Source organism: Triturus cristatus, chromosome 4_1, assembly GCF_964204655.1.
Source record: "Triturus cristatus chromosome 4_1, aTriCri1.1, whole genome shotgun sequence".
NCBI lineage: Eukaryota > Metazoa > Chordata > Amphibia > Caudata > Salamandridae > Triturus > Triturus cristatus.
In genome coordinates, this window is record NC_140585.1 from 232,928,287 (window position 1) to 232,953,997 (window position 25,711).

The 25,711-nt window shown below is 43.1% G+C and overlaps 1 protein-coding gene across 1 annotated transcript in view; it reads left to right on the top strand.

Moving 5' to 3' along the window:
- LOC146854174 (aldo-keto reductase family 1 member B1-like) overlaps positions 1–25,711 on the top strand; it is a 280,183-nt gene that overhangs the window by 117,352 nt on the left and 137,120 nt on the right. Inside the window, exons 3-5 of the mRNA XM_085651946.1 lie at positions 18,361–18,477; positions 18,679–18,756; positions 19,709–19,831. Of these exons, the coding sequence (XP_085508072.1) occupies positions 18,361–18,477; positions 18,679–18,756; positions 19,709–19,831 (318 nt within the window). The remainder of the gene's footprint in view (positions 1–18,360; positions 18,478–18,678; positions 18,757–19,708; positions 19,832–25,711) is intronic.

Consider the following 25,711-nt stretch of genomic DNA (forward strand, 5'->3'; position numbering starts at 1 on the left):
TAGCACCAGCAGCACTGTCTTGAGGCAGAGATCGAGGAAACAAAAGCCTTCTTATGTTTGGGATTATTTTACTTTTCCAGAAGGCCAGCAAAAGGTGAATGCACCCTTAGTTACTTGCTGTCTGTGTAAGCGTGTACTTTCTAGAGGTAATCCTGACAGGAAGTATTCCTTTGGGAATCACACCATGAAGAGGCACCTCCTGGATGTACACGGAAGGACACATGGTCATCTTTTTGGAGGTAACTCTTCAGAAAGACGAGCCAGTACATCCACAGCAGCTCAGCCTGGACCATCATCTGCAGGGCTTACTCCTTCTTCTGCAGGTCAGGTGAGCCCTTCATCTGTGGGGGGAGAATCTCCTTTTGCTGGCCCTCTGGAAATGAACCTTCGATTTCGGAAGGTTGATATTCATTGCACATTTTGTAAAGGTCTAATTTGCCATAGGGAGACCAGTGTTTCCCTAGTGAACAACAAAATAGATCAGCACATTTGTAGCTTTGAATAATTTTCCCATGCTTCCTTTCCTCTGTCCCTGCATGAACACAACGGTTCTTTTAAGAGCCAACCTTATCTTTCATCTTTTTTTTACATATGTTTTTTAAAACTTTTTTTTATTTTTTTTTACCGTACGTGTACGGTGCGCGTACCTTTTTTTTATTTTTTTAAAAAAACACTAAAAATCATTTATCACATTACATTGTCCTTGAGAGACTACAATTATTATTATTGACTTACCATACTCACTGAAAAAATATTTATTCATTTCTTTTTAAAAAAAATAGTTTTAAAAATGTTTGTAGTTTTCGAAAATTTTCTATATCTATCTGGAAAAAAAGAAAAAAGTATTAATATTTTTTAAACATTTTATAATACAGTACAACTGTGAAATCACCAGAGCAATACGCAATAAATCTCTGCCTATAATTCCTCTCTGCACACAGAGTCATGTTTTCACATTAGTCCCAAAACGAAATTTCTTTGCCAATTTGAAAGCACACTTACTGCTCTTTTTTTTTCGGGCCAAGTGAAAATCTCTTTTTACAATTTGAAATCACTTTTACAGACTGACACATTATGAAACCACTATTTTTGATTTATTTAATTGCACATGTCCAAGCTGTTTTTTTTTCAGACCACCACCATGTGTATTCTCTGTGTCTGCCTACACTCCAGCAAGGGCAACCAGCCTTAGTGATGCTGAATGTATTTGCATTACAGACTTAAACCTAAAAACCCCACTGGCTTCTAAATACTGTGCATGACTATACACGGCAAGCACATGGGTGTGTGCTAAGCCTCTGCTTCTTCCCCCAAAAATTCGCTCCCCCTTTCCATCTAATGCAACTGTGAAATCACCAGAGCAAGACGCAATAAATCTCTGCCTATAATTCTTCTATGCACACAGAGTCATGTTTTCACATTAGTCCCAAAACGAAATTTCTTTGCCATTTTGAAAGCACACTTACTGCTCTTTTTTTTTCGTGCCAAGTGAAAATCACTTTTTCCAATTGGAAATCACTTTTACAGACTGACACATTATGAAACCATTTTTTTTTATTTATTTAAATGCACATGTCCAAGCTGTTTTTTTTTCAGACCACCACCATGTGTATTCTCTGTGACTGCCTACACTCCAGCAAGGGCAACCAGCCTTAGTGATGCTGAATGTATTTGCATTACAGACTTAAACCTGAAAACCCCACTGGCTTCTAAATACTGTGCATGACTATACACGGCAAGCACATGGGTGTGTGCTAAGCCTCTGCTTCTTCCCCCAAAAATTCGCTCCCCCTTTCCATCTAATGCAACTGTGAAATCACCAGAGCAAGACGCAATAAATCTCGGCCTATAATTCCTCTATGCACACAGAGTCATGTTTTCACATTAGTCCCAAAACGAAATTTCTTTGCCATTTTTAAAGCACACTTACTGCTCTTTTTTTTTCGGGCCAAGTGAAAATCACTTTTACAGACTGACACATTATGAAACCTTTTTTTAAAATGTATTTAATTGCACATGTCCAAGCTGTTTTTTTTTCAGACCACCACCATGTGCATTCTCTGTGACTGCCTACACTCCAGCAAGGGCAACCAGCCTTAGTGATGCTGAATGTATTTGCATTACAGACTTAAACCTGAAAACCCCACTGGCTTCTAAATACTGTGCATGACTATACATGGCAAGCACATGGGTGTGTGCTAAGCCTCTGCTTCTTCCCCCAAAAATTCGCTCCCCCTTTCCATCAATGCAACTGTGAAATCACCAGAGCAAGACGCAATAAATCTCTGCCTATAATTCTTCTATGCACACAGAGTCATGTTTTCACATTAGTCCCAAAACGAAATTTATTTGCCATTTTGAAAGCACACTGACTGCTCTTTTTTTTTCGGGCCAAGTGAAAATCTCTTTTTACAATTTGAAATCACTTTTACAGACTGACACATTATGAAACCACTATTTTTGATTTATTTAATTGCACATGTCCAAGCTGTTTTTTTTTCACACCACCACCATGTGTATTCTCTGTGTCTGCCTACACTCCAGCAAGGGCAACCAGCCTTAGTGATGCTGAATGTATTTGCATTACAGACTTAAACCTGAAAACCCCACTGGCTTCTAAATACTGTGCATGACTATACACGGCAAGCACATGGGTGTGTGCTAAGCCTCTGCTTCTTCCCCAAAAAATTCGCTCCCCCTTTCCATCTAATGCAACTGTGAAATCACCAGAGCAAGACGCAATAAATCTCTGCCTATAATTCTTCTATGCACACAGAGTCATGTTTTCACATTAGTCCCAAAACGAAATTTCTTTGCCAATTTGAAAGCACACTTACTGCTCTTTTTTTTTTCGGGGCAAGTGTAAATCACTTTTACAGACTGACACATTATGAAACTACCATGTGTAACTACAACAAAAACAATTCCCATTTCTATTATTCATTTCTTAAGTTACCACATACATACCCTCTCAAACTGTAAACTCACCTTTAAAATTAGTTAGTTGTGAAAGAAATCATGTTTTCACATTAGTCCCAAAACGAAATTTCTTTGCCAATTTGAAAGCACACTTACTGCTCTTTTTTTTTTCGGGGCAAGTGTAAATCACTTTTACAGACTGACACATTATGAAACCACCATGTGTAACTACAACAAAAACAATTCCCATTTCTATTATTCATTTCTTAAGTTACCACATACATACCCTCTCAAACTGTAAACTCACCTTTAAAATTAGTTAGTTGTGAAAGAAATGTGACACTCAAACAGCAGATTATCAGAGCCAGGATCTCTGTTGTGTTCACCTCTCTCCTCTCAGCAGAACCAGATAATGGCAAACTTTCCCTCTATTTTTCCACACATATACATGTAAGTTTCAAATCTCAGTGCTTCCCCCTTTTTTTCACATGTAATCACACATTTCTATTGGTTGAAAACCAACCCTTTTCCAAAAGTACCCTTCCCCCAACTTGACTTCTGCCTAGTACCCTTCCCCCAACTTGACTTCTGCCTGCTACCATAGCAACAGCTCATGGAACACTGCTGTGTGCAGTTAGGTCAGAAGTTCGACACACAATGTTTCAATTCCACAGAGCAAGAGTGCTTGACTTTTCAAACCTAACAGCAAATCCATAGTACTGTTCTTTGGTTACACATTTTTTTGTACCAATACAAAACATGCTTCTATTAATTTACACATACAGCCTAGTTTTTATTCTAGAATGGTATGAAACAGCCAATCAGTTCTTTTTGTTTTGAAAACAATATGTATGCCTCCATTTCCAAACTGTCTTTCTTTTCATATTGCCATTCTACTGAAAGACACCTCCTGAGTGCATCCAGTTCTCCTTTGAAGATGTTCACAGTGTGGATTGTAGGGCACAGCTATGTCTTCTGGAGTGAAAAGTTTGCAGAGAAAACAGATATGGTGAGAGACCTTGCTTTGCCAAATGTAGACATTAAATGGATTGGTCAGAGAGGGTTAAAGTGGCACCAATTGATGCCATTGGTGAAATCCTTCATTCAAATCCAACACCCTGACCTCATAATAGTGCACTGTGGTGGCAATGACCTAGGCACTTTGACTGGGGTAGGTCTGGAAATGCTTATGAAGGACACCTTTGCACAACTGTTTACACTTTTCCCTAAAACTGCCTTTGTGTTTTCCAACATATGCCAAAGGCAAAAATGGAACTGGTCCAATCATTTCTGTCCACAGATTGACAAAGCAAGAAAGCACGTCAACAAATCTGTTTCTGCTTTCCTCCGTGACTATGGTATGGGTGCCATTTACCACAACAACTTGCGTTATGACATGCAAGACATTTATAGAGGAGATGGTGTGCACTTCAATGATGAAGGGAACAGAGTCTTCCTCTTGAACCTTAGACTCTGCATCGGTACTTACTTGTAGGTACCACTAAAAAAATGACTTCATAAACACAACAGCTCTTTTTAGAGCTCCCTAATTTCTAAACTCTTAAATCTGCTTTTCATTTATCTATTTTTATTTTTTTTACTGTACGCTTACCGTAAGCTTACCGTACGCGTACCCCGTGATTTTTTTAAAAATCAATAAATGTTTTTTTTGTACTTTTCTGTCCTTCTTTGACCCCCTTACAAATGTTAGGGGGTCTGTAACTCTCCTCATTGCCCCCTTTCCTTGTTTTCACTCTTTTTTTTCAGAGTGAAATACACAAAATGGCGGCCGCCGCTTCCTGGTTTCGGCCGATTCGAATGTTTACTAAGATCTAAGAGCCAATCAGAATCGCGCTCGCGCACGCCGCCGTACGCTTACCGTAAGCGTACGGTAAGCGTACCGTAAGCGGGCTCAGATATATATATTGATTTAAAGGCTATTTTCTCAGAATCTACTGAACAGATTTACACCAAACCTACAAAAGGCACTTCCTTGACCTAGGGACTACCTCTCTGCCAAATTTTGAGTAATTCTGTTCAGCCGTTCGGGCTGTAGCTCGTTCTAAATGTCCTATGGAAAAATGCATGGGAAAAACGCGTTTTGGAACTCCCCTTTTATCTCAGCCCCCGCTTGACGGATCCCCCCGAGACTTTCAGGGTAGGAGCGGAGCGTAGCGCCCCACCTATTTTGAGAAATTCGCGAGGATTCGTCGACCGGCGCAAAAGTTATTCAAAATAGAATGTTGAGGTTTTCCTATGGAAACGTGGTCCTAACTATAACTACCTACTGGCGACCGCCAGTAGGTAATATATAATATATATATATATATATATATATATATATATATTAAGAGAGATTGTAGCATGCGATCCATGTCACAAAGGAGGCTCGCACTCCAGGATGTGTCTCACTTTTGAGAAAACTCAGTTTTGTGTGTGATTAAATTTATGATGTAAGTACAATTACTGGGTACAATCTTGTATGAGGAGTGGCTTATGAAATGTTATAACATGAGTTTGCTTATTTCATCATGCGATCATTAGCCAAAATAATTAGCTCTCTTTTTCTGTGGAAAAAATGTACCACTGAGTAAATAATTGTGAAATTCCTGTGGCACAACTGCTAATTTCCTAAACGTGGGAGAACATTCCCTTTGAGGCATCATTTGTTTTGGTAATCACATATGTTTATGTATTTGTTTTGTCACATTGATATTTTTATAACAATAATGAAATATGTCATTAAGATGTACTAAGTACAGCCTTTACTATTTAAATTATCCCCAGTATTTAAAAATTCATATTTTTTCTACATGTAGATCATGCAGTGTTTCTACCATGTTCATGATTTATTGATTGGTCGAAATGAGTTGCCAAATAAAGTTCTTCGATAAGACACATCCTGTAGTGAGAGCCTTCTTTGTGATGCAGACCGAGTGCCACACTCTCTATTTCAAAAATGGTAACTGCAACCATTCACTCATACCAACCCGTTAGGTGGAAGAGAATGGTTTGCTGTGGGACTTTGTATATATCTTGACGACCCCTGTAATTTCTTCAAGAAATCGGGCATGGACACCACTTCACTTTCGCCAGTTTATTGCAAAATTCTCGATCATGACACGTTTCGGCCAGTCCTGGCCTTGATCACATACCTGCTGTGATAGTGAAACACACTTTTTTATATTATTTACATGATGTGTAGACATTGAAGACATACTGTAAAAAACATAACATGATCAATGACATCATAAAGAATAACATGAAAATCAGGCAATGTGATCAAATTGTTTTAAAAATAATTAAAACAACTAAACCCAAAATTTCAATTCTTACATTATTGTTGCCACTGCCCCGTTTTGACAATTTATTTTTCTTATAAACTCGGTGAAGTCGAGTCCCAAGATGGCTGCCAACATTTCCTGGTTAAAGTGTTGGCAGCCAATCAGAGCTGTGCATTTCCCTGCACAAGCTCATGTTTTTTCACTAGTAATTACGATGTCTCTGCAAAATAATCATGACCACAAATATCACAAACTTTTTCTTCTTAAATTTCTCAAAAACTAGTGAACAAATGTACACCAAAAACAAAAGAGCACAACATCTAGCTTTCTACCAAATTTAGTGTAATTCCGTCTGTGATATCACTGACCATAGCATGAGTGAAGGGATATGTGAGGTCATAAGCAGTGACTTGCTGTGGCATAAGGCATAGTTAGCTCAGGTAACTGTAACTGTTGAATTTCACTGGTTTTGTGCGAATAAAATCTGAGCCTAACTATACTGTGTACCACAATGAGGCCGCTCCCAGTGAGGTGTCGCTAGGGCTAGTGCAGTTTTAGTCTGTGAGTGCAGGCATCTCACAAAAAGTGAAGGACTGGTCTCACACACCGCCTGGTGTCATGCTTCATCTTTGACCAGGCCTCGCCCTCTAAAAACTTGGTTTGATAGAGGGCGGGCATACACCTGACGACAGGGATGCACTTCTAAACTAAGTGGGGGCCCATGGGAGAAGGTAGTGAGTTAAACGACCATTAAAGGTGTCAGCTTAAATTTAATAGTGCTGGCATCTATATGGTAGTTTAAAATAAAGTGATTGGTGTAATGGGGATATTATTGTCCCCCCACCGCTATCAATGGGGTCAACATGTTTCTGCCTAAAGGTCCAATTGGGTCTGCGGCATTCATCAAGACCGTGATAAACAAAAACAAAAACAACGGGCTCCGCTCTTACCAAACTATGGTGAGAGGATTTCCACTCAGTGGGGTGATGAAGATCACACTCCACCATGATATGGCTAAATTCTAAGCCTGTAAGGAAAAACAACATGTGTAAACAAACTGTCAAAAAAGCAATGGACACAAACAACATAAAAATCAGCCACATACACCCATCATTCTATCGTGAGTGGCTATAAGTGCAATAGTTTAGTTATAAGAATCTGTGCACCAACTCAGGAGAGAGTCTCTCCAAAATGCTTACCCTATAATGAGGACACTTTTGCCCCATAGGAGGGTGAGGGCAGGAGACCCTATAGGTCAGAATGCTAGAAAAGCAAAATGAGGAGAAAACACAGGAATAACGATGTTAAAACCAATTGAGGTATTCTCAAACGCACATGGGGTTCTGTAGTTTATCCGTGGCATGAAAACCTGTAAAACGAAGAAAGAACAACATTCAACCCATCGCTCATACTCTTACTGTGACTGGACGTGATCTCCACCTCTGTGCCTAGACCTGTGCACCTCCGCTCCTCGATGTGAAGTGAGTGAGCCGGCGCCCGGTTTTAAATAGTGTAAGCACGGGGAGTAGATCGCTAATTACCGCTAAATAAGGAACCGCTGTGTGGGATCCGGTGTCCCAACGGTGTGGTATGATGGAGGTCCGGATGCTTGCCTGACCTCCCAAATATGGGTAGCGGATGTCTCAGATGACGGGATTAAAAACGTGTTGGAATGCAGGTAAGTAATGCCAAGGGTGGGGCCGGCGTCCCCATCGCCATATGGACAGTGTAAGCGTATAGCACATGCGCATAAAGGGAACTTTGTAAAGCGCGTGTTGAAGGAGCTCCTTAACTGCGCGTGCGTGAAGAGCGGCGGCCCAGCGCCTGTGAGCAGGCTCAGGGTTCTCAGTATAATTCTGAGAGGTTTTACTCGCTGCACATGCACGTGAAAGTGCTTGAGTAGAAGTCAAAGTCCCTCCGCGCCTGCGCGGTAAAGGTTGTGCGTCTAGAAGTATGAAATCGACCTAAAGGGTACATTCAGAGGCACTATAAAGTCACATACCAAATGATTAGCTAAATGCATAAAATGGCCCAAAAGTGCCAGGCGCGGTGGTTAAAGGTAAACACCGGGGGGGCATATTGTATATAAAGGTATTTCATTTAAGCTGACACCTTTAATGGCCTTTTAACTCACTACCTTCTCCCATGGGCCCCCACTTAGTTTAGAAGTGCATCCCTGTTGTTAGGTGTATGCCCGCCCTCTATCAAACTAAGTTTTTAGAGGGCGAGGACTGGTCAATGATGAAGCATGACACCAGGTGGTGTGTGAGATCAGTCCTTCACTTTTTGTGAGATGCCTGCACTCACAGACTAAAACTGCACTAGCACTAGCGACACCTCACTGGGAGTGGCCTCATTGTGGTACATAGTTTTTAGGTTGGAGGCTGCCGACTCCCAGCACTCCGTGCCTCTGGTTCCCTCACCCCAGATTTGATCTGGATTTTGTGGTTACACCTAACTATACTGTCCCTGTAACCTTTGTTTTTTACAGTGAATTTCTAAGGCTTTTTTAGTTCAATTTCCTAACTATAATGTCCATGTAACCTTTGTTTTTTTCAGTGAATATGTGAGGTTTTTTAAATTTTATTTCCTAACTGTAACCACTACCCTTTGACACTGAGTGTGTGATTGAGTGCATAAGTGTCTCAGTGGGAGTGTGAGTGTCTCAGTAGGTTTGTAAGTGGGTGTGAGAGACTATGAGTGGGGCTGTAAGTGGGTGTGTGAGTCTCTGATAGGTGTGGATGGTAAACTTCGCTAAGACGGTGAAGTTTGCGGAGTTTTGCCACTCCGTGCTCTGCTTGGAATCAGGACTTCAGCAAAAGCTCCGCCAACCACCGGTGGAGCAGGATTTACTGGAGCGTTCACCCCTAAACTTCATTCACCAAGAGTAGTGTGCCAGGAGGTTTGTTTGCAGAGTGGTTGAGAAAAGTGTGAACTAACTGGAGGCAACTGTAGGGGTTATTGGCCCCCAACGCCTCCCAGCAGCCAAGGGGACTTCATCCCCCAACCAGTAGTGCACCAGGAGGTGCGTTTTTTAACAGTGGTTGAGAACGTGGACGGGGCCTCTGCACAGAGCTGATCAATCCCGCTGTGTGGGACTTAATTCTGCGAACAATAGGGTTTCTAGGCCCCCCCAACGACCATCAGCAGCCAAGAGGACTTCATCCCCCAACCAGAAGTGCTTCAGGAGGAGCATTTGCAGAGTGGTTGAGAAAAGGGGCATGGCTTCTAACCAGGTCTGAGTAATCCCGCTGTGGGTGGGGGACTTACTTGTGGCAACAATAGGGGTTCTTGGCCTCCAACGACCCTCAACAAACAAGGGGACTTCATCACCCCAGTCAGTAGAGTGCCAGGGGGCATGTTTGCGGAGTGGTTGAAAAAGGGGGCGGGCCTTTGATGAAGTCTCAGCAATCCTGCTGTGGGATATTTATTGTGGCAACATTAAGGGTTCTTGGCCCCCAACGACCCTCAACAGCCAAGGGCAGATCATCCCCCAACCAGTAGTGCACCAGGAGGCGCATTTGCAGAGTGATTGGGAAAGGGGGCAGGGCCCTTAATGAGTTCTCAACAGTCCCGCTGTGTGGGACTAATAATAGTAACAATAGGGGTTTTTGGCCCCCAACGGCCCTCAGCAGCCAAGGGGACTTCATCCCCCACCCAGTAGTGCGCCAGGTGGCGAGTTTGCAGAATGGTTGAGAAAGTGGGCGGGGTCTCTGATGCAGTTTGAGCAGTCCTGCTGTGGGAGACTTACGTGTGCCTACAATAAAAGTTATTTTCCCCCAAAGACCCTCAGAAGCCAAGGGGACTTCATCCCCCAACCGATAGTGCTTCAAGAGGTGCATTTGCAGGGTGGTTGAAAAAGGGGGTCAGGGCCTTCGACGAGGTCTGAGTAATCCAGCTGTGGGGGACTTAGTTGTGGGTGTTATTTAGCCCCAGAAAGGTGGTGGTCCCCTGGGCTTATAGAACCCATGGAGAGGGGCCCCATGCACCCCCTTCATTTTATCAATAAAACATGGGGAAGGTGATGGTCCTCTGGGCTTAATAAGCCCTAGGAAGGGGCAAATGCAACCCCTCCTTTTTTAAATAAATGCCCCCGGGATATGTTGCCCACACGGGGCGGTATTATAAACAAGTGCAGGAGGCCGTGCTTGTTTTTTTTTTTATGTTGCAGCGGATTTGCGGCTTCATCGCATTTTCACAGCAAAATGTTTTAACAAAAAATTGATTTTTGGCCCTGTCAGGGTATTCCTACCCTGCCCCTTTTCTTTTATTTGAATGTATTTTGTGGGACTCGGCTGAAGCCAAGTCCCAAGATGGCTGCCAACAGTTCTTGGTTAAAGTGTTGGCAGCCAATCAGATCTCACCATGAGATCTGTGCTTAGGCTACACCAAGATAACCTTATTCGCTTTCTCTTAAATTTCTCAACACTACTGAACGGATTCACACTGAATAACTGCCCCCCTTTTTCTCACCCCTGCTTGACAAATCACCCCAGACTTACTATGACACATTTTTTGGGAAACCTTTGTGAAGATTCATCAAACTGCGCCAAAAATATGGGTAAGCCAAAAAACACTTTTTTTGGTCCTAACTATGACTAGCTGAATAAAACAGACTGAAGCAGATCTCGGAGTGTCCCAGCATTTTTTCTTGAATTAATGTGACTCAGATTGTAGTCACAGGACCTGCATCCGTAGCATGCGCACCGGTGCTGATGATGCTTTGAGCACCCAGGCAATAATCATCTTGTATGGAGGCTGAGCATCTGAGTCCCAACAGAGCTAATCATCAGTGGAGCCAATAGAAATATGGGTAGGTGTCCAGGTCTATGAGGTCTAGACCCCACCCACTAGCTCCATTTAATTACTCTACCAAGGTTCAGCATAGTCCCCAGTCTGCGTATCAGCCAGAGGTGGACCTATCTGTCCTCTCTCCTAAGAGCAATACTACTGGCACTCCCTCATTTCCTCTACTCCTTCTGAGCCATATGAGGAGGCACAGTGGATCGTGCATCCAACTGCTGTCTTTAAGTAGATACCACTACAGTAGGCTCACATCCCTCACTGGTAAACCAGCTCCACTAATTTTAAAATTTGGCATTTAGTACTATTATTTAAACTGAAGTTGCAGAACAAAAGGTAACTCACCCTTTCCTTTATTACATGTCTATATAATGAGTATTAGTGTCTTCTTGCGTATTCCATTTGAGTGTTAAAATAAACTGAGATTTTATCTTCCAATGATTGGCTGCCAGCAACGTGAGCTAAAATGATGTAGGAAGCAATCACAGGTCTCAAGGACAGAGGGCCTGATTTCTATGCCAGTCAGACGCTCGTCCGACCGGCACCATAGTGGATGCAGGACCGCCTGACTCGAAATCGGCAGTCCTGCTGCCCACTTTATGATGTAATAGCCTTCACTGTGGTAGCAATGTGTATATTTCCATTTTGGCATGTGCTGCGGGCTGCAGCACACACCCCAATAGAAAATAAACACATTTAAAACATCCCTGCACTATGTGGCTGGCACCATTTGTGTCCTGCCACATAGTGCAGGGATGTTTGTGGGGGAAACATAGGTGCCCCCCAGACCCTATAGAAGAGGGCCAGGGGGAAAGGGGCCCTTCTAGGGGCTCCCAAAGTCAGTTTCCGCCTGCTTTTTCATAGCGGGTGGACCGCCATGAAAGTGCTGGCAGAAAGGGACATTGTAATCCCCACGGTGGTGCCTTGAGCCCGTCTGCAATGCAGCAGACTAACCTTCCGCTAGATGCCTCTGCCCGCCGCATTGTAATGTGGTGGGCGGGCGGACCGATGTAAGTGGGTCCGCCACCAATGAGCCGTCGGTGTCGGACTCACCAACATCATAATCAGGCGGTTAGTCCTCCGTCCTGAGTTTGATTTTTCAAAAAAATATAAGGTGGCATGGATACGTTGGGCCAAAATATATCATTCACCGGGCATGTGCACCGATGGTGGAAGTGGCCGATAAGGCAGAACTCTGCTACATACACACACAAATGTGTGTGTGTGTGTGTGTATGTATATATATAAAATATTGACATCGAAGGTAGGTTAAAATTTTAAATTGCCCATTTTTGCATGAGCAGAAAAAGATAAATAATACAGCTTACACAAGTGCTGCCAAATCTTGAATTTGAATACTATGGCATTTTACCCTGCAAACACATACACTACACACCAAGAGAGTGTGGATGAAGGGCTGGCAGGACTTTGGACCAAATTTAATTCAGGTTCTACACACTGGTCTACCCAAATTTATTCATTAAAGAAGAAATAGAAAAATATAGCTATTTAGGAGTCTTTATATTCTCAACACACTGTAAAATTGAAGGCTAATCGCAGTGTGTTCATGAGTGGACACAAACGCACCAGAATTACAACAAGAATTTGCAATGCAGTAGGTCTTGCATTTGCAAGAGTTTAAGCTATTGCCATCGTAAATGACAATGCCTTTTATTTATCTGTTTTGCTAACTAACACATATATATAAGGCATGTCATTTACAATGCCAATAGATCAAACTCTTGTAAATGCGAGACCTATTCAAAGAAGCCGCTTCCATTGTCCTGGGCTGCTCTGAAAGTGAAAGCACACAGCGCTTGCTTAACGCTGCAGAAAGCATATTGTGCCTGCAGCAGGAGAATCTCTTTAAAGAAAATATTGCTTAAAGACGTACCATGTAACAACCGAAGTAAAAGGGCCAGTCCTCATGGGAGGTCACAAATAAAGGAGGGACTAACAAGCCTATTAACGAATCAGAAGCCAGCATTAACAAAGGACAATGGCACAAGCCAATGACAAATATGGGGGGGAGAGTGGACAGGGCTTCTATTCCATTCTCCAATACAGCATGACGCAGAACAGCACACGCGCACGCGCATGCGCTGTCTGGGCTCAACCTAAAAAATGAAATTTAGGGAGTGCACGTCTCAGGTAAAATATAGGGAGTGTTCACAAGAGACTGGTTTGGGCAAAAAAGGTTTGTTGATAATACATTTTCTGTGCAAAACAATCTGCCTCTGGTATCTTGAAAGACTTTTTATGAGACGTGCACTTGTCACTTAAAAGTTATGTGGATTTTACATAATGCAAACTTTTGGGAAGTTTTCATGTTGCAGGAAATTCAGCCATTTCAAGAATTTCCCTATTAAAAAAAAAAAATTGCCCCAACCTCCTTATAGTCATTGTTCATGGTGCGTCCTACGGCACATTTGCTGCATTGTAAATGTTGATTACAGATATAATTTTTATCAGTCTCAGAAAGATAAAAGGCTGAGATGCTACTGGTTAGCTTAAAATCCGTGTCTGCAGGTGTTAGGTCCCTGTAGAAAGCTATACTGAAAGCATTTTTGCATGTTTTGCAACAGTACGTTAACATTCAAGCACGGGAAACAATTAGGCATAGTGTGGTGGGAGAAGCTTCTTAAGTTATTCAACTTTGAAAACAAAACGTCCAACTTAAATGACCTTCAGAAGACAAGAGAAATATACATGAATGCCTGTAACCTACAAATTGGGTTAACAACCTCTGCACATTTCGAGAATTTCCCTATTTTAATAAAAAATGTGCCCACACCTCCTGATAGTCATTGCTCATGGTGCGTCCTACAGCACATTTGCTGCATTGTATATGTTAAGTACAGATACATTTTTATCAGTCTCAGATGAAATGCTGAGATCCTTCTGCTTAAATTCTGTGGGTGTTAGGTCCCTGTAGAAGGTATATATGCTTGCCTCTATCCCGAAAGCATTTTTTGCAACAGTACGTTAACAAACAACGAAACAATTGGTCATAGTGTGGTGGGAGGAGCTCCTCAAGTTATTAAAAAATTGAAAACAAAACGTCCAACTTAAATGTCCTTCGGAGGACAAGAGAGATATACATCAATGCGTGTAACCTACAAGTAGGGTTAACAACTCCTGATCAGCCAGCCCAGCCCGATGACGGGGGAACTAAAGCCCGCACAGCTAAATAGGTGTCTGTGTGCCCGTGATTATTGTGTTTACCCTACTTTTAGTATAACTGAAAAGGAACATCACTTAACTTCTACCTTATAATGTTAAAAAAAATATTTAATGCCGGTCGTTACAGGACTTCCACCACTTCCTATTTATTCTCACTCTACATAAAACAGTTAAAAGATCCAAGGCAGCCCAATGGACATGGGGAAGGTGATTACCTGACGGCGGTCGATGTTTCTCTTCACAAAGTGTCACACTACTTTCAGGGTGATGTGCTCCCAAAAATCAAAAGAAGTATCTTCCTCACCGTGACAGGAAGAACAATGAGGCTCTAAGGGGATGGGACACAACACGTACCTTCTAACAATCAATCAATCAATCATGCATTTGTAGAGCGCACTACTCACCCTTGAGGGTCTCAAGGCGCTAAAGGGGGGGGGGGTGCTGCTACTGCTCAAACAGCCAGGTCTTGAGAAGTCTCCTGAAGGTCAGCAGGTCCAGGGTCTGTCGCAGGTGGATGGGGAGGGTGTTCCATGTCTTGGCGGCGAGGTGGGAGAATGATTTGCCACCGGTGGTCATTCGGTGGAAGCGTGGAACGGTGGCGAGGGCGAGGTCAGCGGAGCAAAGCTGGCGTTTGGGACTGTAGAAGGTGAGTAGTTTGTTGAGGTATGTTGGTCTGGCGTCTTGGAGTGCTTTGTGAGCGTGGTTGAGGAGCTTGAAGGTGATCCTCTTGTTGACGGGGAGCCAGTGCAGGTTTCTCAGGTGGGCAGTGATGTGGCTGTGGCGGGGGATGTTGAGGATGAGGCGTGCGGAGGCGTTCTGTATGCATTGAAGTCTTTTCTGGAGTTTGGCCATGGTTCCCGCATAGAGGGCGTTACCGTTGTCCAGCCTGCTGGTGACGAGGGCCTGTGTGACCGTCTTTCTGGTTCCGGTGGGGATCCATCTGTAGATCTTGCGAAGCATGCGGAGGGTGTTGAAGCAGGAGGAGGAGACGGCGTTGACTTGCTGGGTCATTGACAGTGATGAGTCCAGGATGAACCCCAGGTTGCGTGCATGGTTGGTGGGTGTCGGCGCAGCTCCCAGCGTGGCCAGCCACCAGGAGTCGTCCCAGGTGGAGGGTGTGGGGCCGAGGATAAGGACCTCCGTCTTGTCCGAGTTCAGTTTCAGGCGACTGTTCTTCATCCATTCGTCAAAGGCCTTCATTCCTTCGTAGAAGTTGGTTTTGGCGGTGGCGGGGTCCTTGGTGAGGGAGAGGATCAGCTGGGTGTCATTGGCTTATGAGACGATGTTGAGGTCGTGCGATCGGACGACGTTGGCAAGCGGTGTCATGTAAAAAGGGTCGGGCGAGGGATGATCCTTGGGGTACGCCGCAGGTGATTTTGGTGGCTTCGGATCGGAAAGGAGGGAGACGGACTCTCTGGGTGCTGCCGGTGAGGAAGGAGGTGATCCAGTCCAGGGCTTTGCCGTGGATCACTGCATTGTGGAGGCGTGTGCGTAGGGTGTGGTGGCAGAGGGTGTTGAAGGCGGCCGAGAGGTCTAGGAGGACGAGGGCCGCGGTTTCGACATTGTCCAGCAGGGTCCTGATCTCGTCGGTGGCGGCGATGAGGGCGATTTCGGTGCTGTAGATGCTGCGGAATCCAGATTGGGATGACCTGATCATGAGACACTATTTGCTAGGACATGCAGGAATAGAACCCTTACAAAACACACAAACAAAACCAAGCACAGCACAATACTACTCCCCATCATAAGCTGTTGGTGTATTTTTACTGAGTGTGCTCAAGAAGCGAAGACTTTCCAAACTGAAAACTATATTCCGCTGTGTGCCCGTGTTGGAATGTCTGCTATCTCGCTCTCCTGTGGGCCAAGTAAAACAGTAGCAGGGTTCTCTTTGGGGATCCTGTTCCTCATTTCACTTAGCTAAAAGCTCAGCTCAAGGCGAGCATGGCTGCCTGAAGTGCTACGGGTTGGGGGAGTGGAGACACACAGAGAAGTCACCCCGGAAGGAGAACAGCAGAAACACAACACGGCTCATCTAGCCGCCAACATAGAAAATTGACTTTCATTGCTTGCTCTTTGCCACAGAAATCGACGGGGCAGAAAATTGCAATGTACCGGAGTTGTAAAAATAATCCTGTGTTCGCCAGAATGCCGTTTATATTGCAAACGATATTGCAAACGCTGGTAAATGCTGTGTTTGTCAGAGGGTGATCGGAAGCAGCATTGGGGCTAAAGCAATGTTTTTTTTAAAAGTTCTGAAAACAATAGATGAAGAAAGTAAGGGTGAGGAGACCGTGCTTGGCCGGTGCTCCTTAGCCTTGACCGAAAGTGATGTATCCGCTGCCTCAATGACTTAAGAGGCAGCAAATAAGAGCGATGGAGGAGGGAACCAATGGTAAGTAGCTGGCAGGAATAAAGTGGTTTTGTTGACTACAAGAGGTCTGGCAGCCAGCGCATGCACGCTGATGCTCGACCTAAAACAACTTAAGAGGCAACAAATAAGAGCGATGGAGGAGGGAACCAATGGTATGTAGCAGGCAGGGATAAACTGGTTTGTTGACTACAAGAGGTCTTGCAGAACGCACATGCGCGCTGATGCTCGACCTAAAAATGGACACTTGTATTCCAATGTGAGAAAAAGTAGATCATCGCTCTAGCAATGAAAGAAAATGTTCTTCTGCACTGGCATTTTGTTTAAATACATGACATGGACCCTATAACTTTGCAAATAGTGCCTAAATTCAGCACTTTGACAATTTGCAAGTTAAGGGTCGCATGACTGACTGCATGCATTGATGCCTTATTTCATTTTGCATTTGTTTGTGACGCCACTCTGCCCTGGGAGTGTCACAGCATATTAAAATATAATAAAAGTTAGGAGATTGGATCTCACCTTACATTAATCATTAGAGTAACAATGCCCATTACATTAATCATTAGAGTAACCATTAGCAAAGCAAACAAGCATTGACAAAGTCAATTCAAAAGGCACAAGCATCCGTGTTGCATCTACTGGATACGTGCAATTTTTTACTTTCTTTTGGTATTTACCGATCCAAGACTGCCGATGGCACTTGAAGTGGTAAGGGAAAAATATTTTTACCTGCAAGAAAATGTTTTTCGTAAAGCAGAGCAGCTGGGCAGCAAATGACAACTGGCAAGCTATCCAAAATATATATATACGTACATTTTTTACTGACCGCGAGGGGAAGGGGGGCTGTGAAGGAGCACGTATGAGGGGGCAACGGAGTGTAGGAGGTAGAGCAGTGGAGAGTAGGAAGAAGAATGATAAAAAAAACAATACAGAAAAGTTAACGTGTGGCTTATTAAACCTACTTATACTGTCAGTGTACCAGAAAAGTACATTTTAGAATGCATGTATGTATTTTTTCTTACAACGGCCTTTGCATTTAATGCCTTTGAATTTCCTATGTAGCCCAAAGACAATATTTCATCAGTCACTGATTCACCAAGAGTTCTGGTCCAGATCACAACAGGCCCATGGAAAGTTACTAATACTAGAAGATAGGCAATAATCTGATACACATACCATGACTCTTGGGGAATCAGTGACAGATTAATTGCTTTATTTGGGCTGTAATATGATTAGGCATCCTACAATATATTCTAGCCCTGAAGAAGCTCTTCTTGGAAAGCACAAAAGGGTGTTGGCTCCTGTTTGTTGTTATGCTCGGGAACAACACTTTTCACCTGATGGCGCTTGACCAGAAAGCGTGTAAAGTGAACCACTTCTTGCGTTGCACTCTGTGCATCTTTACAGAACTGATGCATCTTTTTTTGCTTATCAAAAATGCCCTGTAGAATGCACTGTTAACTGAAGTCTTCTAAGGCATTTGCTGCTTCCTTTCGGGGCTGTTGGCTTCAAACCTGTTAAGGAAGGATTGAAAAGGATAGTTTTTTCTAAGCTTCTTTAGTCCTTGGCCTCTGTCCATAACATTGTTTGCATCTTCAGTGGTGCTTTGTGAAGTACCCCTGTTGCACTTGGAGCCCAGATTGAAGCATCCAGCAGGCCCATTGAACAGATACCAATTTCAATTACTATTCACTTGGGTTACAATTGAACTGAATTATTGTGTTTTTTTCTAACCTTGCAGAGGCCAGGAGTGGACACTCGAACCTACTCTTCCAGTAACACAACTATTTTCTCTTGTAGCTCTGGTGCACATTTCATGAGAAATCGATGGTGAAGGTTGGATGTCGGAAAACACTGGATGCGCTGAAGCTGGACTATCTTGATATGTACCTGATCCACTGGCCGATGGGGTTCAAGGTGCATTTGTATATCAGTGCTGCTCTATATTGTTTATTGTGCAAGGCGTAAACATAACAAAGCTCTACTAATTACACCACATCGCTATTATGCTTTGTATGTGGTCACTGATCACACTTTTGCCTTTAGAAAGAGCACAATGGTGTGCAACTAGAGCCCAAAAAGGTTCTTGTGTGAGATGTTTTTATTTTCCTTTGGCAGGCTGGTGACACGCTGATCCCACTGGATGAAAATGGGCATGCAATCAGGAGCAACACTACCATTCTGGAGACTTGGGAGGTAGGATTGGGGAGGCTGCGCTGCTCCAAGCATCCTACTATCATTGAAGGATGAACTGTGGATGTCTATAGTGACCCAAAGTGAGACTGCTCCTTTTGCTGTTTCATGACCTCTGTTTTGCATGTCCACTCTGAGATATTTTTAGATTTTGCCCTCTACTTCTGTTTGGTGTTGCAAAAGAATGCTCACTTTGGTGATACTGTCATAGACTTCTGAGAATGTGCGGAAAACTAATTTTAAAAGATATCTGTTTGGTTTTGTTTTGAATGATAAATGACTTTTGCCACATTTCGTAATCAACAGATAGCATTCACTGCTGAGCTTTTAACTACCTATTACTAAACGTTGGCAGGTTGATTCTCCACCAGCCATGGTTGTCACATCTTAACTGCACACGTTAAAATTACGGAGTTTTTTTATTTTCTTATTGAAATTGGAAGTCTAAAACTGTGCTCCAAGTAAATTCTATTCTTGTACAGTCACATTGTTTTTCTTGTATGGTGCTCGATTGTAATGTTTATCTGTGTGGTGTGGATTGCGGGGTATAAGGTCTCAGATTGTGAGGCTTTTGGGCTACATCAGTTATTTTTTGGGTGGGGAGAATTGGAGGTGTGTTTGCCCTGATAACTTGTGAATTATTTGTGCTTTATGAAGTTGTGTATCTTTGGTGCTACATGGAATCATGCATTATTTTTTGCAGTGGAATCTTGGTCTTTGTTACTGGGGTCTTTTTCCAAACTATGTGGATAAATATATTTATTGTACTTAGGGGCCTTTTGTGCTGGTTGTATTACAGTTAGATTGTGGATTGCTATTCTTGATGCAGGGGGCTCTAATTATTTTAGACTGTATGGGGTTGTGGGCAGACTGTCATCTGTGCACCATGAAATCGCTGCTTCTCTACAGTATGTTGGGGTTTGTGGACACTTACATCTCATCTGACCTCTTGAAGGGCATGGAAGAGTTGATGGATGCCGGTATGGTGAAGGCCATTGGAATATCCAACTTCAATCACGCTCAGACGGAAGCCATCTTGAACAAGCCAGGACTAAAATATAAGCCAGCAACCAATCAGGTAAAACTTTCTTCAAAGCTGCATGAGATGAGTTCAGATTGTATTAATAGATGATCACAATAATATTACTTGCCGCCTTTATTAACACATATTTGGGCGTGTACAGTTGTGGTTCACTGTTTAATGGTCACTCAGATTCAGTGGGCTATAGTCGCAGTTATCAGTAATCCAGGCAGAGGGGGAAAGCCATAACTGAGATCCCAGGTAGTGACTATGAAACCATTGAGAGGAGTGGAGGTTTTACCCACTCTTCTCCAAGAGGCATGAAGCCTGGAGCTGATGAGGGACCAGACGTCCCAGAATGCAAGTGAAAGTTTGCCAATGTCCTAATATTACTGACTACTTATTGGAGAGAGACTCAAATTGTAACTGATACCATACGGGTAGACTAGATGAACGTGGTAGTGTTTTTTCATCCATTGTTTTCTGTGAATATATGCCAATTTGACCACACATCAAAATCAACAGAGTGGCCGGCACTATTCTCCGAGAACCACTAGCAGCCCTAATGCTCCCTGCATTCATCTAATCCTCTTTTTTAAATTTCTGTATGCTTACAGTCACAAAGCAGCCGTAATAAAGACAATTGGTAGTATGTAGACCCTTTAAATAAGTATATGTTTAGCAGATTCAGTACTCTCAGCCCGAACTTTTCCAGCATTAGATTATTTTTAAGGTTCCTAAACTGTAGCACAGATTTATGAAAAATGCAAGGAAAGAGAGGACCTTTCCAGGAGAGTCCTGTACTACATAACATAATTCTAGTGAGAGATAACAGTACAATAGCAGTGACAGACAACCAATGAGAGAGTTGATGGATATCCTTATGAACAATGATCCTGAGTAGAATCTGAAGAGCAGCCACTTGACATGAACCATTACACTTAGGTGGTTGGTGGTAATTAAACTCAGGTTTGAATTTCCTAGCTTAAAGAATTAAAAACAAAGTGGGTGGGTTACTGTATCTGTGTGCTGAAAGTGAGAGACTTGGAGCCAGTTTGTAGTGGAGTTTTCATCTCAGAGATCGGTCACACATTCCGAAGATAATGGGTAAGTCTAAGCTGGTAAAGAGAAGGGGGATTGCCCCCTGCCACACCTCCAACATATACAGGAAACCGAGGTGCTGGATTGTTAGACATGGCATCCTTGCCATGTTTTCCCCTGTCTTTTTGCCTCTGCCTCATATATTTTTGCTGTGTGCTGGATTTAGTTTTTGCTGGTCTAGACGCTTTGGGCACTTTGCCACTGCTGATCAGTGCCAAAGTGTAAGTGCTCCCTATGTAAAATGTGCATATGGGTTGGTATTTCCACGATTTGCATATTTGATTTATTACTAAGTCCCTAGTACAGTGCTCTGTGTGTGTCTAGGGCCTGTAAATCAAATTCTGCTAGTGGGCCTGCAGCACTGATTGTGCCACTCACACAAGCAGCCTTTCAAAGGGTTCCCAGACCTGCCATTGCAGTGTCTGCGCTCAGCTTTTACTGCTATGTCCACTTAGCAAGTGCACACACTTGCCAAGCCCTAAACCTTCCATTTTATGACATTTAAGTCACCCCTAAGGTAGGAACAAGGTACCCCTATGGGCAGGGTGCAGTGTATGTGAAAGGTAGGACATGTAGTGGTATGTGTGACATGTCCTGATAGTGAACTACAGTATAATCCATTTTTTCTACTGAAGGGCCATCTGTTCCATAGGATAGAATGGGAGTTTATTTATAGCTTCCTATACGTATAACTTCCTATTGGGACAAAGTAGAAAGATGGAGTTTAGTATGCCTAAACTGAGAATATAAAAATGCATAGATATATTGTGTGTTTGAAAATACCACTTTTATAAAGTGGGTTTCGGGGTTTCACCCCTTTTCAGCCAGGATAGCTTTATTCCAGTGGCACAGTGAGCCCAGGACCCACGTCTGGGCATACCTGGCGCACTTAGGGCGAGAAAGCAAAAGACACAGAATTGATGGACGGAATGCAGAACAAATCAAAACATTCACCCCCAGTCAAGAGATCTGGGTTAAATCCATCATTCTTTTGCTCACCATGCCACCCCAGTTTAGACCTGGCCATATGCAAATCAGTCTTGACCCTGGGCCTCATGGGAACAGTCCAGCCCGAACTGCCAAGCCAGGTCCTCCCTGGACCGTAAACAAGCATCCTAGGCCCGGGAGGAGAGTTGCCTGATTCGATTAGAGAAGCTGTCATCACAAAGATACCAAGACCTTACAAGAACCTAGAAGACTGCAGGTCATAAAAAACACTCTCCATGATAAACACGGACACCAAATTATTAGGTAAGATCTTGGCCGACAGGTTTAGTTGTCTAGTGCATATGCTGATACACGCTAGATAAATGCATATGATACAGAACCTCAGGAGACTACCACCATGCAACTGAAAGAACAACTTTATGCCATAACAATCTTAGACACAGAAAAAGTATTTGGTAAACTACATGTGTGTTGGGGGATGTTGTGCTTGTTTGAATCTTTTTTGCTGGGTCAGCTTGCCACAAAGCTATACACAAAGCTATACACAAAGCCCACAGGCAGATTCCAAAGTGGGAACTGAAGAGTTAGGAAATACAGCAGGGCACAAGGCAAGGCTGCACACTCTTCCACTTGCTGTTTGTGCTAACAGTTGAGATACTGGGGGGTAGATTCTGACTGCAGTTAGAGAATTGGGGCAAAATGATAGGTGCCATGACAAAAAATAGTGCCAATGTATGCAACTTACCCATTAGTATTGATGCGGTAGCAGCAAGATTAAATCCGGATCCACGGGGCTTCGGGCCATCGTATAATCTGTACAAAATCACAAATATTCTTTATAAGAGAGTTGGCTAAGTTGAAGAGAGAATTGTACTAGAGGTGGGCATCCATTGGGAGCAATATATAAATAGCTACAAGTAGCAGACTTGAATCTCATTGTCCAAGATGTTTTTCCCCATGTGTCTTTATGTCATGCACAACCCAATGAGATCAACACCACAGTCTGTATTTGGGAATCTAAACACATAATTATCACCATTTCATGCAGGTAAAAGTAGTAGTCTAAACCTGGACACATGCAAGCCTGGGGGACATGCTGTCTGGAGCTCCTGCATCCGGAATCATATCTAGCAGGCCACTGAAACAGGCGATGAGAAGGTTCAAAGAGTGAGAGACAATTATTGGAAGGGTAGCATTGTTGGGATGGGCACATAAAAACATAAATGGGCAGGACCTCCATATGCCCCAAATATGGAGATATGGTTTATGCCACTGTTAGAAGATATTAGCAAACACATGCCAAAGAGGCAGTGGAATGATGAGAGCTGCATAATGCTGGGAGACTTTTTCCTTGATGACTTCTTCATTTTGTTCTGCAAGCCACAGGAAAGCTTCAGGGTTGGACAGGCTTTCCAGAGACTCCTGTGACCATGAAAACAATTGTAGGAGATCTGGAGCTGTCACATTGTGTCCTTTCACTAAAAAGCACTGAGGAGGCTTGATATTCAGACAGACAAGGGAGACTGATAATCTAGAACTGTCTACAAACATATAATGGGAAAAGGCTTGCTTGCAAGTTAACAAAAATGTATCAAGCAACGCCAGATTCAAATCAGTACAATAAGTAGAAGTACCTGCCCGCCCTAAAGTTAAACAAGATTGACTGTACTAGAAAAAGAAACTGCCTGGGACATGGAGAAGCAATCACAGAGTTGATATGCATGATCTGGTCCTCTCCGATAATAGCTGAATACAGAAAGGGGATTATGACCAAGCTGCATCACAAAAACACCAACTAAAGGTCAAGCAGGTCAAGCCGGCTCTAGTGGCTCAGTGGACTAATGCGTCCACCACAGTGGCCTGTGTTTGACCTCATGGTCACAGGTTCAAAATCCTGGTGGGTCCACTCAGCCTTTTATCTATGTGAGGTCGATAAAATGAGTACCATTGAGTTGGGTAACAATAAACGTCTGTTTTTCAGCACCAAGATACCTATAGGTGAACATGCGCTTTATAAATACACGTTATGTTATCCTAAGCAATGCCAGATAGGAATAGTTCTTACACCCAAAGGCAGTAAAATGAGACCTAGTATAGCAACCCTGGGAACCCTCCTAACTGTCCGCTGCATAGCCATACACTGGTTTCACCCCATTGGCCCAAAAGGGGAGGCTTGGGAAACAGGATCTTCTGCAATGGGCTCAAGCAGAAGAAAACCATATCAGGTCCATGAGAATTGCAGATAAAGCTGATGGGAGTATATATAAGTGGATGGCAGTAGATAAAATAGCTGTATAGGGCCTGATTGTGATTTTGGCGGATGATATACTCTGTCACAAATGTGACAGATATCCCGTCTGCCCTATAAGAAGTTCTATAGGATATATGGAATTGAAATTTGGCAGATGGTATATCCGTCACGTTTGTGACAGAGTAACCCTGTCTCTCAAGATCGCAATCAGGCCCATAGTCTTTAGATTGTAGACCACCTTGAATCCAGTAAAATGGTGAAGCCAAATCATACCAAATCCATGGTAAAACCACATCGAACATGGTCAGATATGGGAAGGAATGGATATGAGAAAAAGGGGAGGTAGGGGACTTGATGGCAGACTAAAATGAAAAATAGGAACACCAATGAATAGAGAGTGGAGATGCTCTATGGAAAGGTTATAGATGGTAGATACCAAAGTAATGTGGTGCAACTAAGCAGGGTAGTTGGGGGAACATGTCAGAACCCAAGGTAGATGGTAATGAGTAGAGGAATGCTAATGAAAGTTTGATCTACATATATGATTTCATTGAAGAATGACAGGTGAAGACTGGCGATATTTTGTTAGAGTTGATAGGTAATGTATTGGCATGCACTTGATAAAAGGATAAATATAATATAAAGAAGTTATTAAGGGGGCTAAAGAGTGAGTGTGCTTTGATACCAAATGAACTTCAAATCCACCTTTGTGTTCTCTGCTGTGCATACAGATACAAAACAATTCTTTCTCTGTAATTACTAGGAAACCCCCCCAAAATGCAGAATTTAGATTATCTTTAAGTGTCTCTCCATGTTGTCTGCCTTAATCACCAGGTCAGTTACAGCATATTACAAATTCTACTGTGCTCCTATTTAGAGGATGTATTCCTTTTACTGTATTTGGCTACTTAGCACATAACAAACTGACAGACATCAAATTGTGAGAAACACTGATGAGTTACATATTGTGGAAAATAATAGCAGTATCTTTATAATAGTAGTATCTTTGTTTATTCACTGATGAAAACTTGGGGGTATATTGTCAAGAAAGTGTGATAACCACCGCAAAAGTAACTTAACGCAACTCTCAACATCGCAGTTTATCCCGGCAAAATGACGCCCTGTTAACTAAGTATTCACAACATGACGGCACCATGCGATAGTCACCAGATAACGCGTCAAATGGTCGCGTTAAAAACAATGCCACACCGCAAAATGAGAAATACGAACACAAAAAAGCTGCGATGAGGCCAATTGCGATACAAAAAGCTGCAAAAACCACTGACAGGTCTGCAAATCCCATGCGTCTTGCGGGAAAATGCACCTTAAAAGCTACAAAAACAACACACCAGAAACAATCCAAAGTACTTAGCAACATGAATGCACCCTGACCGAGCGCAGAGGCCAACACGAACTTCACCACCCACAGACCACCAGCAAGGTACAATGGGGTCGGGGAAGGCCAGGGAGAAGAGCGAGAGGAAGACGGGGTGCTGTCCGTAGCAAAACCAGATCAGTGTCACGGAGGTGACAGAACACTACCATCAACTGACCCACAATTAGACCACCGGGAATGCAGTCGGAGTGTCGAGGAGGCCAATGGAGGAGGCCAAGAGGTGCTGGCATGATGTGAAAAT